This window comes from Hemitrygon akajei, chromosome 22 (genome assembly GCF_048418815.1).
Source record: "Hemitrygon akajei chromosome 22, sHemAka1.3, whole genome shotgun sequence".
In the NCBI taxonomy this organism is placed as follows: domain Eukaryota; kingdom Metazoa; phylum Chordata; class Chondrichthyes; order Myliobatiformes; family Dasyatidae; genus Hemitrygon; species Hemitrygon akajei.
Window position 1 is genome coordinate 11,982,732 of NC_133145.1, and position 14,323 is coordinate 11,997,054.

General features: G+C 45.7%; 1 protein-coding gene across 3 annotated transcripts in view; it reads right to left on the reverse strand.

The window, feature by feature from the left end:
• Positions 1 to 307: 307 nt before the first annotated feature.
• The window catches only part of unc13d (unc-13 homolog D (C. elegans)), a 242,203-nt gene continuing 228,187 nt past the window's right edge, over positions 308 to 14,323 (reverse strand). For 2 of the 3 annotated variants that reach the window (XM_073026706.1, XM_073026705.1), the window contains exons 28-32: positions 13,340 to 13,423; positions 10,859 to 10,979; positions 10,645 to 10,771; positions 2,626 to 2,831; positions 308 to 1,141 (exon numbers count right to left, since the gene is read on the reverse strand). In XM_073026706.1, the coding sequence (XP_072882807.1) occupies positions 1,038 to 1,141; positions 2,626 to 2,831; positions 10,645 to 10,771; positions 10,859 to 10,979; positions 13,340 to 13,423 (642 nt within the window). In that variant the 3' untranslated portion in view covers positions 308 to 1,037. Of the gene's footprint in view, positions 1,142 to 2,625; positions 2,832 to 10,278; positions 10,567 to 10,644; positions 10,772 to 10,858; positions 10,980 to 13,339; positions 13,424 to 14,323 lie in introns of those variants that run through there. The other variant, XM_073026707.1, reaches the window with a different exon arrangement.

Below are 14,323 nucleotides of genomic sequence, written 5' to 3' on the forward strand. Positions count from 1 at the left end.
TTTGTGTTGTCCAGGTGGTCTAAGACCGTATGGAGAGTCATTGAGATTGCGACTTGAAGGATGAGGGATGAACTCTATGCTTATAAAATTTGAAGGACATGGATAGGGGTAGACAGTCACAGTTTTTTTCCCCAAGATTTAAGATTTTAAACCTTTTTCCTAAGGTTTAATGTGAGGGGGGAAATTTACAGAGCAGCCAAGGGTTTGTTTTTCCCGCACAGCTAGATTTCAGTACAGGTAAGCTCTGATAAACCAGAGGTGCCTGGCTAGAAGCCTCAGTTAACAACAAAAGTGACAGACAGTGATCTGTTTTCATATGTTTATTTCAGATAAGTATTGGCCACGACACTGGGACAACTCCAAGCCAATTCAACTATTCTATTGGCACTTGTGGCACTTTGCATTGACATTAGCATCACCAGCAGAATAGAGCTCCTTCTCCTCTGAACAGAGTGGCAGACTTGGTACCGCATCCTGGGCCATATACAAAAATCATGCAAGTAGTTGCAGCAAAATTAAATTGAACCTCAACACAAAGCTTTATTTATATTAAATAAAATATTAACTCACACAAAAAAACTGATTTAATCTCTACTGCTGTATAACTAAATTTCAGCAGGTTAGAGTTATAAACATCAGAACACAAAGAACATTTTCAAAGCTAGCATGGGATTCACTGAAGCCCTGTGTAGAATCTCTTGAAAATTAATTGGAAAATTGAGTCTGCAGAAGCAGGGTTGCCAAGTTCAACAGAGAGACTAAGGCAGAGGAGGGCGAGCATTTTGAAGAGTCACTATAACCCGAGGGTAGGCAACCCCAAACAATGTCTGTACATTGACAGTGCCACACCAGGAACCAGGGTCATCACAACCCATGCCCAGCGTGGGGGAATAGCACCCAGCCACTACACACCAATAGACAGCTTGCAGCTTTCCTTGTAGCACGCTGTGTGGCTGAGGTGCTCACCAGCTGTCAGTGAAATACCAGGTGCCTGAAACCCCTCTTGTAGATTCCATCCAGCGTCGGAGCCTCAACCTTTACATCTCCTTCGACTTCCGTTCTCGTTGTTTTCTCATCTTAATGAAGGCCTGAGCATCTCGGTCCCCTTTCCTTGCCTCAAGTAGCTTCAGTATATTGTCTTCTGTTGAGAAATTGTAAGCCAGTGATAAATCTTGCTTAGGTAAGAAATAGTTAAATTTAATAATGATTTCTGTTGATATATTTCCCTCTCCGAGGATTTGCCCCTCCCACCCATACATACAGATGTTTCTGGGACACAGTTCCCTTCGCTAAAATCAGGTCTCAACCCCGTTTGGCTGAATTCATGTGTATGGTTGAATGACAATTAAACTTGAACTTGAATCCTTGGGAACATTAGATGCAGCGTTGAATCCACTGTGATTGATTTATTACCCCCTCCATCGATTCTCCTCCCTTCTCCTCGTAACCTTTCACGCACTTACTAATCAAGAGTCTATCAACTTCAGTTTAAGTATCCCCAACGACTTGGCTTCCAATGAATTCCACAGGTTCACAACCTTAGAAAGTCCTCTTCAATTCTGTTCTAAAGGGGCGTCATTCTATTCTGAGGCTGTACCCTCTGGTCTTAGACTCTCATTACCACCTGTTTCATTGCCTTTTCCCCAGTGGGCTCTATCACAAGCTGCTCTGAAAGGCTATCTCGTATGTATTCTACAAATTCCTTCTCTTGGGATCCATCTCCAGCCTGATTCATCTGCGCTTTCAAATACCCCATGACCATAGCATCACTGCCCCTTTGAGAAACCTTTTCTATCTCCCATTGGAATTTGTACCACACATTCTGGCTGCTGTTCAGAGGCCTATATATAACACCAATCAGGGTCTTTTTATCCTCGCAGTTTCTCAACTCTACCCACAAAAATTCTACATCTTCTGATCCAATGTCACTTCTAATGATTTAATTTGATTTTTTTTACCGACAGAGCCACACCACACCCTCTGCCTACCTGCCTGTCCTTTTGATGCATGTATATTCTTGGATGTTAAGCTCCCAACTATGGTATTCTTTCATCCATAACTCAGTGATGCCCCCTACATCATACTTGCCCAGTTTCTATCTGCCCAACAAAATCATCTACCTTATTTCATATACTGCAAGCATTCAAATATAACACCTTCAGTCCTGTATTTGTCACCCTTTTCAATTTTGTCTGCATGGTAGCAGAAGTTAAATTCCTATATCTTTCTAAATCTTGTCTTTTTTTTGTTCCGGGGACTTCAGTAATCTCTGTTGCTCTCTCCTTTCTTTTCACCTCCTCCTCACTTTTCCAAGTTGATGAACCCACAACACTATAATTCAATTTAAAGACCTGTCCTCAGTCCTAGTTATGTGATTCACCAGCTTGGTCCAGGTGGAGCCTGTCCCATCGGAACAGCTCCCTCCTTTCTCAATATAGGTGCCAATGTTCCACGAATTCAAACCTACTTCTGACGTATCAGTCTTGAAGCCACACATTCAGGATACCAACCCTTTTGGTTCTGTATTTTAGTTTAGTCCCTACATACTGCTGGACCTGCTGAGTTCCTGTGTGTGTTGACCTAGGTTTCCAGCATCTGCAGAATCTCTTGTGACATTATTCACACCTTTTCGTTTTGGATGGCCAAGAGTCAGTCGGGTCTGAGGAACCTTGCTGATGGTGAGGGTTCCATCTGTGCTGTCCAGTCCTGGGACGTCTTGCAGGGGCAAGTACGCTTCGCCTTCCAGGTCATCACTGAGCAAGGTGTCATGATCGAAGACAGTGAGCAGCACGCAGGCTCCCTCAGTCCGACACTGCTCTGGAGTAATATCGCTGCACAGAAAGTACACCACAACATCAATTACCACTCTCCTGCCTGCACAAAGCGGGGAAAATTCTTATACATTTTGCACATTCATATTCCTTTCTTGCAAACTTTGCAAATCTATAATTCTGCAAATACCTAGTTTCAGCCCAAGAACTTACAGTACAACGTGCAACTGCATGAACTCAAGGTTAGGTATGTAACAATCTCTGCCACCACACCAGCAGCAATCTGACCCACCCTGCCAACAAACTCCAGTTTCCCATCACCCGTTATCAGTACTTGGAGCTATGATGTGGTGGCCATTACAGAGACTTGGATGGCTCAGGGACAGGAATGGTTACTTCAAGTTCCAGGCTTTAGATGTTTCAGAAAGGACAGGGAGGGAGGCAAAAGAGTTGGGGGTGTGGCACTGTTGATCAGAGATAGTGTCACGGCTGCAGAAAAGGAGGAAGACATGGAGGGATTGTCTACAGAGTCTCTGTGGGTGGAAGTTAGGAACAGGAAGGGGTCAATCATTCTACTGGGTGTTTTTTATAGACCACCCAATAATACCAGGGTCATCAAGGAACAGATAGGGAGACTGATTCTGAAAAGGTGTAATAATCACAGGGTTGTCAGGTGGGAGATTTTAATTTTCCAAATATCGATTGGCATGTCCTAAGAGTGAGGGGTTTAGATGGGGGTAGACTTTGTTAGGTGTGCTCAGGAAGGTTTCTTGACATAATATGTAGATAAGCCCACAAGAAGAGAGTCTTTACTTGATCTGATATTGGGAAATGAACCTGGTCAGGTGTCAGATCTCCCAGTGGGAGTACATTTTGGAGATGGTGATCACAACTCTCTCTCCTTTACCATAATGTTGGAGAGAGATAGGAACAGACAAGTTAGGAAAGTGTTTAACTGGAGTAAGGGGATATACGAGGCTATCAGGCAGTAACTTGGAAGCATAAGTTGGAAACAGATATTCTCAGGGAAATGTATGGAAGAAATGTGGCAAATATTCAGGGGATATTTGCATGGAGTTCTGCATAAGTATGTTCCAATGAGATGAAAAGGATGGTAGGGTACAGCAACCATGGTTTACAAAGGCTGTTGTAAATCTAGTCAAGAAAAGAAAAGCTTATGAAAGGTTCAAAAAGCTAGGTAATGATAGACAGCCAGAAGATTATAAGGCTACCAGGAAGGATCTCAAGAAGGAAATTAGGAGAGCCAGAAGGGGCCATGTGAAGGTCTTGGCAGACAGGATTAAGGAAAACCCCAAGGCATTCTACAAGTATGTGAAGAACAAGAGGATAAGATGTGAAAGAATAGGACCTATCAAGTGTGACAGTGGAAAAGTGTGTATGGAACTAGGGGAAATAGCAGAGGTGCTTAATGAGTACTTTGCATCAGTATTCACTACGGAAAAGGATCGTGGTGATTGCAGGGATGACTTACAGTGGACTGAAAATCTTGAGCATGTAGATATTAAGAAAGAGGATGTGCAGGTGTTTTTGGAAAGCGTCAAGTTGGATAAGTCACCAAGACCGGAGGAGATGTACCCCAGGATACTGTGGGAGGCGAGGGAGGAGATTGCTGAGCATCTGGCGATGATCTTTGCATCATCAATGGGGACTGAGAAGGTTCCAGAGGATTGGAGGGTTGCAGATGTTGCTCCTTTATTCAAGAAAGGGAGTAGAGATAGCCCAGGAAATTATAGATCAGTGAGTCTTACTTCAATGGCTGGTAATCTGATGGAGAAGATCCCGAGAGGTAGGATTTATGAACATTTGGAGAGGCATAATATGATTAGAAATAGTCAGCATGGCTTTGTCAAAGGCAGGTCGTGCCTTACGACCCTGAGTGAATTTTTTGAGGATGTGACTAAACACATTGATGAAGGAAGAGCTGGAGGTGTAATGTATATGGATTTCAGCAAGGCATTTGACAAGGTACCCCATGCAAGGCTTATTGAGAAAGTAAGGAGGCATGGGATCCAAAGGGACATTGATTTATGGATCCAGAATTGGCTTGCCCACAGAAGGCAAAGTGTGGTTATAGACGGGTCATATTCTGCATGGAGGTCGGTGACCAGTGGAATGCCTCAGGGATCTGTTCTGGGACCCCTATTCAAATGACCTGAATGAAGAAGTGGAGGGATGGGTTAGTAAATTTGCTGATGACACAAAGGTTGGGGGCGTTGTGGATAGTGTGGAGGGCTGTCAGAGGGTCATTGATAGGATGCAAAACTGGGCTGAGAAGTAGCAGATGGAGTTCAACCCAGACAAGTGTGAGGTGGTTCATTTTGCTCAGTCAAATATGATGGCAAAATATAGTATTAATGGTAAGACTCTTGGCAGTGTGGAGGATCAGAGGGATCTTGGAGTCCGAGTCCACAGGACACTCAAGGCTGTTGCGCAAGTTGGCTCTGTGGTTAAGAAGGTGTATAGTGCATCAGCCTTCATCAATCATGGGATTGAGTTTTGGAGCCAAGAGGTAATGTTGGTCAGACCCCACTTGGAGTTGTCAGGGTCCAGTCCGGTCTGGAATCCGCGTTCCGGGTCTCGATCCGGTCCGAGGGTTCCGGACTCCGGGCCCTGCAGTTGTCCCTCCCGTCACCCGTGAACTAGTTAGGACGCTCCTGGCTCAAGGAGACACACCTGTGATTCATTGAGCTGCAGGTGCTTATAAGGGGCCTTGGGACTGGGACCGGGACCAGGCGGGTGGTCGTTTTGTTCTGTTTCCTGTTCTCCGCCGGCTCTGAACTCTTCTCTGCATTCTGTTATCCTGCCCGGGCTCAGATCCACTCCTCATCATGCTTCTCTGCCCCGTACCAGTACTGCCAGGTTGGTCCTCTCCCCCACCTTTCTTCCCATGTGCTGGTCCTGCTTCTCCGCTCATTTGTTTTGTTCGCGCGGTCGTGCTGTCTGCTGACCTTTCCCGATTTTCCTGCTATCATGACTGTTGTGTTGGTCACCCTGGACCTATGCCCGTTCCTATCCCTTGCCTCCATCGGGCAGGTCCGGCTGGTCTGCCGCTGCCCGGCAGTGGTTCTGCCCGTTCCTACCCCTTGCCTCCATCGGGCAGGCCCGGCTGGTCTGCTGCTGCCCAGCGGGGGTTCTGCCCGTTCCTATCCCTTGCCTCCGTCAGGCAGGCCCGGCCGGTCTGCTGCTGCCCGGCGGGGGTTCTGCCCCGTCCTCCTCTTCCGCTCGAACCCTGGGATTGTGTCCCGCACCCGCCTAGGGGTTCGCGTCGTGCCCAGGCCTCCGGTGTTTCCGCCTGGGAAGCGGCCCTACCTGGGATATATGCAGCCCGCCCAGGGAGGGCTCTCCGCCAGCCTATCTAGCCACCTAGACCTACCTGCCTGCCTGCCTGAACCCCGGGGACCTGTCAACCTGCCTGCCTGAACCCCGGGAGCCTGTCTACCTGTCTGCCTGAACCCCGGGGACCTGTCTACCTGCCTGCCTGAACCCCAGGAGCCTGTCTACCTGTCTGCCTGAACCCCGGGAGCCTGTCTACCTGCCTGCCTGAACCCCGGGAGCCTGTCAACCTGCCTGCCTGAACCCCGGGAGCCTGTCTACCTGAACTCGAACTCCGGGTGCCCGCTCCGCTCTGCCTGCCTGACACTCTATCGACCTGAACCCCAGCTCTATCCTTAAATGCCATGGCATCCCCATCCTGTCCTCCCCCTAGTACTTCAGTGTCTGCGTCCTGCGTTTGGGTCCATCCGGCCCCGTTCCTGACAGGAGTACCGTATTCAGTTCTGGTCACCTCACTACAGGAAGGATGTGGAAACCATAGAAAGGATGCCGAGGAGATTTACAAGGATGTTGCCTGGATTGGGGAGCATGCCTTATGAGAATAGGTTGAGTGAACTCGGCCTTTTCTCCTTGGAGGGAAGGAGGATGAGAGGTGACCTGATAGAGGTGTATAAGATGACAGATAGACATACTTTATTGATCCTGAGGGAAATTGGGTTTCATTACAGTTGCACCAACCAAGAATAGAGTAGAAATATAGCAATATAAAACCAGAAATAATTAAATAATAATATGTAAATTATGCGAAGTGGAAATAAGTCCAGGACCGGCCTATTGGCTCAGAGTGTCTGACACTCCGAGGGAGGAGTTGTAAAGTTTGATGGCCACAGGCAGGAATGACTTCCTATGACGCTCAGTGTTACATCTCGGTGGAATGAGTCTCTGGCTGAATGTACTCCTGTGCCTAACCAGTACATTATGGAGTGGATGGGAGACATTGTCCAAGATGTCATGCAACTTGGACAGCATCCTCTTTTCAGACACCACCGTCAGAGAGTCCAGTTCCACCCCCACAACATCACTGGCCTTGTGAATGAGTTTGTTAAATATATTGGTGTGTGCTACCCTCAGCCTGCTGCCCCAGCACACAACAGCAAACATGATAGCACTGGTCACCACAGACTCGTAGAACATCCTCAGCATCGTCTGGCAGATGTTAAATGACCTCAGTCTCCTCAGGAAGTAGAGACGGCTCTGACCCTTCTTGTAGACAGCCTCAGTGTTCTTTGACCAGTCCAGTTTATTGTCCATTCGTATCCCCAGGTATTTGTAATCCTCCACCATGTCCACACTGACCCCTTGGTTGGAAACAGGGGTCACCGGTGCCTTAGCCCTCCTCAGGTCCACCACCAGCTCCTTAGTTTTTTTCACATTAAGCTGCAGATGATTCTGCTCACACCATATGACAAAGTTTCCCACCGTAGCCCTGTACTTAGCCTCATCTCCCTTGCTGATGCATCCAACTATGGCAGAGTCATCAGAAAACTTCTGAAGATGGCAAGACTCTGTGCAGTAGTTGAAGTCCGAGGTGTAGATGGTGAAGAGAAAGGGAGACAGGACAGTCCCCTGTGGAGCCCCAGTGCTGCTGACCACTCTGTCTGACACACAGTGTTGCAAGCGCACGTACTGTGGTCTGCCAGTCAGGTAATCAATTATCCATGACACCAGGGAAGCATCCACCTGCATCACTGTCAGCTTCTTACCCAGCAGAGCAGGGCGGATGGTGTTGAATGCACTGGAGAAGTCAAAAAACATGACCCTCACAGTGCTCGCCGGCTTGTCCAGGTGGGCGTAGACACGGTTCAGCAGGTAGACGATGGCATCCTCAACTCCTAGTTGAGGCTGGTAGGCGAACTGTAGAGGGTCTAAGTATGGCCTAACCATAGGCCGGAGCTGCTCCAGAACAAGTCTCTCCAGGGTCCTCATGATGTGGGAGGTCAATGTGGCTTCATGATGAGAGGTATTGATCGTGTGGATTATCAGAGGCTTTTCCCCAGGGCTGGAATGGCTAGCACGAGAGGGCACAGTTTTAAGGTGCTTGGAAGTAGGTACAGAGGGGATGTCAGGGGTAAGTTTTTTATGCAGAGAGTGGTGAGTGCGTGGAATGGGCTGCCGGCGATGGTGGTGGAGGCGGATACGATAGGGTGTTTTAAGAGACTCCTGGATAGGTACGTGGAGCTCAGAAAAATAGAGGGCTATGGATAACCCTGGGTAATTTCTCAGGTAAGGACGTTTGGCACAGCTTCGTGGGCTGAAAGGCCTGTATTGTGCTGTAGGTTTTCTATGTTCTATATTTCTATCATCAACAGGTGCTGAGACTCAATCCACCAGGGCAACTTTGATGTTCTTGTGGTGATACAAGATGTACAATAGCTCATCATTGACTCTTCCTGTTTTTGGGCCTGAAAGGTGTCAGGTTTGGTTCTTGCTGGGTCTGGAAGACTGTCATGGTGTCATCTCCATGATTAGATTAGAAAACAAGGATACAGCCAGGCTTTCTCCTCCTGACTGCAAGTCAGTGACCAGGCTTCATCATGATAATCTGAGGCTAAATAACCCACTGTAGAATGGCGACTGAGAACAAAAAAATAACACTTGGCGGTGGGTGAAGCTCACAGCAGCGATTATAATGTCTCTAACATAGTAAGGCACCCCAAGGAATATTATCAAATAAGGTTTGATATCTGATAGACAGGTAACCACAAACTTGGTCAGATGGCTGGGTCTTGAAAGAGTGTGGAGAGGGAGAGTGGCTGAGAAGGGAAATTCCAGAGCCTTGGAAATCAGGGAATCAAATTAATTAGGGCCAGAATCAGAGACAGGAGAAGTTGTGGAGGTTCAAGGGCATGGAGAATTTGAAGAGGGTTGGAAGTTTGAATCTCATAGTATTAGCTGATCAGGCAGCAAGAAAGAGTGTCAACCACAAACCAATTCAAAGGACAACAAGAGGTAAGAAAACAGAGCATAAGGTACAGAGAAAGAAATTGAAATTACAATTCCAAGGGACATCAAATTCAAAAACTGGAGAAGAAAAGAGAATTCAGAGGCTATGTACAGTATTTGACAACTGATAACTAAGATCTTGAATGAAAATAAGGAATTGGAAAACAATATTTGAAAAAATGCAGATACTGTAAATTTGAAATAAAACAGAAATCACTGAAAATGCTTACCAGGTCAGACAGCATCTGTGGTAAGAGAAACACACTAACATTTCAGGTCAAATGCCCTTTGGCCACGCCCACAGTCAGGAGGGAGGAGAGCTTGCTTATAGAAAGGGTGTGGAGGGGCCTGTCTCACACCGGCTTGACTTTCAGTATTGTGGAGCCTGCATCATTCTCCCTGTGACTGTGGAAATTTCTGCCCACATCCAAAGCGTGTGCTGGTTGATAGCTCCAGGTGAGTGGTAGGGGATTCAAAAGAACTGATGACTGTGGAGGTAGGTCGGGGAACGCAGCTGATGAGACCGCTCTGAGAATGGGGATTGACTCAATATCATGTTTACATGAAATGTGACATTCCAAGGAAATTTATTGCAGAATTCAGGTAGGGTCTGACTCATGCAAATATGAAAAATACAATGGGACAGGACGGTAACAGATCAGCAGGGCAAGAGGGGTTCATCCCAGGATTGTACGAGCAATGGATGGGATTGTTTAACCATAGATTTACCAAAGTTCCCATGACTCGGGAATCATTCACATAGATGTCACTCCATTATTGAAGAAAAGGTGGAGGGAGGAGCTAGAGATACACAGATCAATCAGCCTAACAACAGGAAACACTCAGCTGGGCAGGCAGCTTCTACAGAGAGAAATGCACAGCTAACGTTTCGGGTTAATCACTTTTCAGCAGGACTGGGAAATGCTACCAAACAGCAACACCCATGGAATGCTGGAGGAACTGAGCAGGTCATGCAGCGTCTACAGAGAGGAACAAACAGCTGATGTTTTGGCCGAGTTCGAACAGGTTTTAAGTTGCAGGAAATGAAAACAAGAAGAAAAAGTCTGTGGTCAGATGAAGAGGGGGACAGACTGAGTGACACAATTGGCATAATATGTTCAATGGAGACCTACAAAGATTTGTGTTGTGGCTGTGACAATTATAAACTAAGACAATTGGATAGGAATCCCATATTCCAGTTTGACAATGATGTTCAGGGAGGCAGCATTAAGTTACAGAAGTTTATTAATAAACTGAGCCAACGTGCGCAGAGTAAAGACGTGATAATTTAAGATCATGAACAGGGCAATGTAGCCCCTTAAGTCTGCCCAAACCCAAGGAGGAACACTGTCTTCATGGAGTGAGCTTCATCATCAAGGCTGGGCTGGTCACCCTGTGGAATGATCTCAGAAACTCTCCATAGGCCTCTATAAGAGTCTGCCTCAGGATCCACTAAAACAGAGTGGAACCAAGTTGTTTCTGGATCCTGAGGGATCGTCTGAGGAGGAGGAGAAAGGGGGAACATTCAGATTACAAAGTATCAACAACATAAACGGCATCAGTATTCACAGTGTACCTGAATTCAAAGCTCTCATCAAACAGCGGATTGAGGTCATTGTACTTGCATTTTGTGGTTTTGCCTTCAACCAGTGGGAAGACATGCTTAGGTTGCAAAGTCAACTCCACAAAAGGATCACTGGCACCTGAACAGGAGAATCATGGAGAGAATGAGTGGAAAGAGTCCAAAGGAGCGACTGATCTCCTCAACCCAAAACCCATCTTCGTCTTACCATTTGAATCCAGTGGAATGAGATTGACTGCGTTTAGGATTTCTACATGGAGCTTTTGGAGTTGATTGTCATAAAATGCTTTTACAGTGATGGCACCATACTTGGACGATTCCTCAGTAGCCTTAAAATCAAAGAGAAGAACTGTTAGAAGAAAATGGGTAGTGTAAATCTCACTAGTCCTCAAGGCAAGGAATGTTAAAAGAAACAAGTTTTTACAGTTATGTTACACATTTCATATTCCAGTTGTGAATGGTTCGGCAATCACAGCAGGTTCCACGGACAGCTGATCAGACAACTATTTGGCTGGTGTAAGTCGGGCACACTGACTTCACTTTGAATAACACCATTGAATATCACTGACTTGCTTGAGATGTCAGCCTGGTTTGTTGTTTCATTTGCAACAGCCTCAGCACTATACTGCAACGCCAGCCTGATTACATGCTTAACTGTACAGCTGGATAATAAGATATTTAGAGGAAATTAAAAACCTAACTTCAACACACTGTAGTACACCAAGTTCTCTCTACACTCATCCAAACATTCCAGGGCAATACAAAGTAAAGCTTCATCTACACTTTTGCAATGAACATTTCAAGGTCGGTTATAACAAGGGTTAGATGTCGTAAATCTTCTTCAGTGTGGTCTTGTCAAGTTGCAGGAGAAGAGTATCAATGATCAGGAAACACAGTAAAGTTTCCGGTATACTGCCCCATTGTGTTCTTTCCTCAAATGTAGTACAGAGTGGATACAGAGCAAACATTCCTACATGATCAGTGGTGTGATAGACTTCTCTGACACTTGAATTTTGCTCTTTCTGACCTTTCCATTTTCTGAACCCTTACCCCAACTACTCTGAATGAGATTCCAACCCCTCCGGATGGCATTCCATTGGTTCTAAATAGATAGATAGATAGATAGATAGATACTTTATTCATCCCCATGGGGAAATTCAACTTTTTTTCCAATGTCCCATACACTTGTTGTAGCAAAACTAATTACATACAATACTTAACTCAGTAAAAAATATGATATGCATCTAAATCACTATCTCAAAAAGCATTAATAATAGCTTTTAAAAAGTTCTTAAGTCCTGGCGGTAGAATTGTAAAGCCTAATGGCATTGGGGAGTATTGACCTCTTCATCCTGTCTGAGGAGCATTGCATCGATAGTAACCTGTCGCTGAAACTGCTTCTCTGTCTCTGGATGGTGCTATGTAGAGGATGTTCAGAGTTATCCATAATTGACCGTAGCCTACTCAGCGCCCTTCGCTCAGCTACCGATGTTAAACTCTCCAGCACTTTGCCCACGACAGAGCCCGCCTTCCTTACCAGCTTATTAAGACGTGAGGCGTCCCTCTTCTTAATGCTTCCTCCCCAACACGCCACCACAAAGAAGAGGGCGCTCTCCACAACTGACCTGTAGAACATCTTCAGCATCTCACTACAGACATTGAATGACGCCAACCTTCTAAGGAAGTATAGTCGACTCTGTGCCTTCCTGCACAAGGCATCTGTGTTGGCAGTCCAGTCTAGCTTCTCGTCTAACTGTACTCCCAGATACTTGTAGGTCTTAACCTGCTCCACACATTCTCCATTAATGATCACTGGCTCCATATGAGGCCTAGATCTCCTAAAGTCCACCACCATCTCCTTGGTCTTGGTCCACCGTGTGACCGGGCAGGTCTTTATGGTAAAGTGCTTCTAAATGCATTCCCCTCACAAATATGTGTGTGGGTAGCAAAGTCAGGGACAGCTGTAATAGTTAAATGGAAACTGTGGATGAAGAGACAATCGGATGTATTTGTGAAGAAACAGATGTTGAGGTGAGGGATTAAAGGATATGAGAGGAGGAGACCAGTGGATGAGGTGAGGAAGGAGTGAATGATATGGTAAGGAAAGGTCTGCTGAAATAGGCTGCATTAGTTCTGAGTACCTTGCTATTAAATCCCTCAGTGAACTGGCACGTCTTATCTTTATAGACTCTTCTGACCCAAGAGAACTCCCTGACATTCTCCATTCCTTTCAGTGGATCTCTGGTACGGACCTCCCAGTCTATCTTCCCATTGGAAGTCAGCCTGTCTGCCCTTGGATCCCATTGCTGGAATTCCTAGTTCTAAATCCCTTCACTTCAACCCCTGAATCCTCTTACAACCTTCATGAGAGCCCCCCTTTGCCAAACTTTGATTCCCAGTAACTCAATTTTCTTTGCTCTTGCCCCTCATGCATCTCAAAACATCAGTTACTGAATACACACAAATTATGTTCACCGGTAATTAAGTATTTTTAATAGCAAAAATAAATGTAAAGATTTTTCCCAGATGGAACTTATACAGGGCGCTTACGTGTTCCCTAATTGTAAACAATACCTCTGATAACTAATTTGTTGGCATATTTCAAACTCTTTCTCTTCACCTGGAGATGATAGACCTATTATACTCAACATACTTTCACACAGATTAGAAGACACACAACACTGCTGACCTGCTCCTGAATCTTCTTTGCACAATATTTCTGGATTAATTGGTGACTGCTTGCAGCGTTCAGAGTCAAATGAGCATCAAGAGCCTGAAATAAAAGAAAGGTTACATGGCAGTAAGCAAAGTTCTGCAAAAGTAGTAAGTAAGCAGGCAGATAAACACCAGGGATCACAAGTCTAACATGTAGAGTTAGGCAACACACACAAAATGCTGGTAGAACGCAGCAGACCAGGCAGCATCTATAGGGAGAAGCACTGTCGACGTTTCAGGCTGAGACCCTTCGTCAGGACTCAGTAAAGACTTAAGGTACAGCTTTTCTACCTCAAGAATTACAGGACAGACTTACAAATTTTCTTGAGGAACTATGAGCAGTTCAGAGTATTGTCCAGGTTTGGATAATTCTCAGACTTTTAGCTGACTCTAATAGTCAATGCGTAGCTCCCAGAATTATGTGGGAGAAATGGGTTCTGACTCGTGGGCACTGGCAGCACAGCTGGGGGAGGAGGGAGCTCTCCTACTGGGCTGGACTTCATTTAAACCGTGAATTGTATGACTATCATCCTAGAATAACTAGGTGCCACACAGGAGGCTGCTAAACAAGTTGAGAGGCCATAGTTTTACAGGAACAATACTAGGATGGATAGAAGATTGGCTGATGGCAGGAGGCAAAGAGTGGGAATAAAGAGAGGCTTTTCTAGTTGGCTGCAAGTGACTAGTGGAACATCACAGGGGTCAGTGTTGGGACTGGATAGCTTTATGGCCAAGTTTGTGGACAATACAAAGATAGGTGGAGGGCAGATAGTGTTGAGAAAGCAGAGAGGCTGCAAAAGGATTTGGACAGATTACGGGGAGAAGGCAGGAGAATGGGGTTGAGTGGAATAATAAATCAGCCATGATGGATTAGAGAACAGACTTGAGGAGTTGAATGGCTTAGTTCTGCTTCTATTCGTTTTGGTCTTACTGTCTAATCCAAACAGTCTTTAACCTA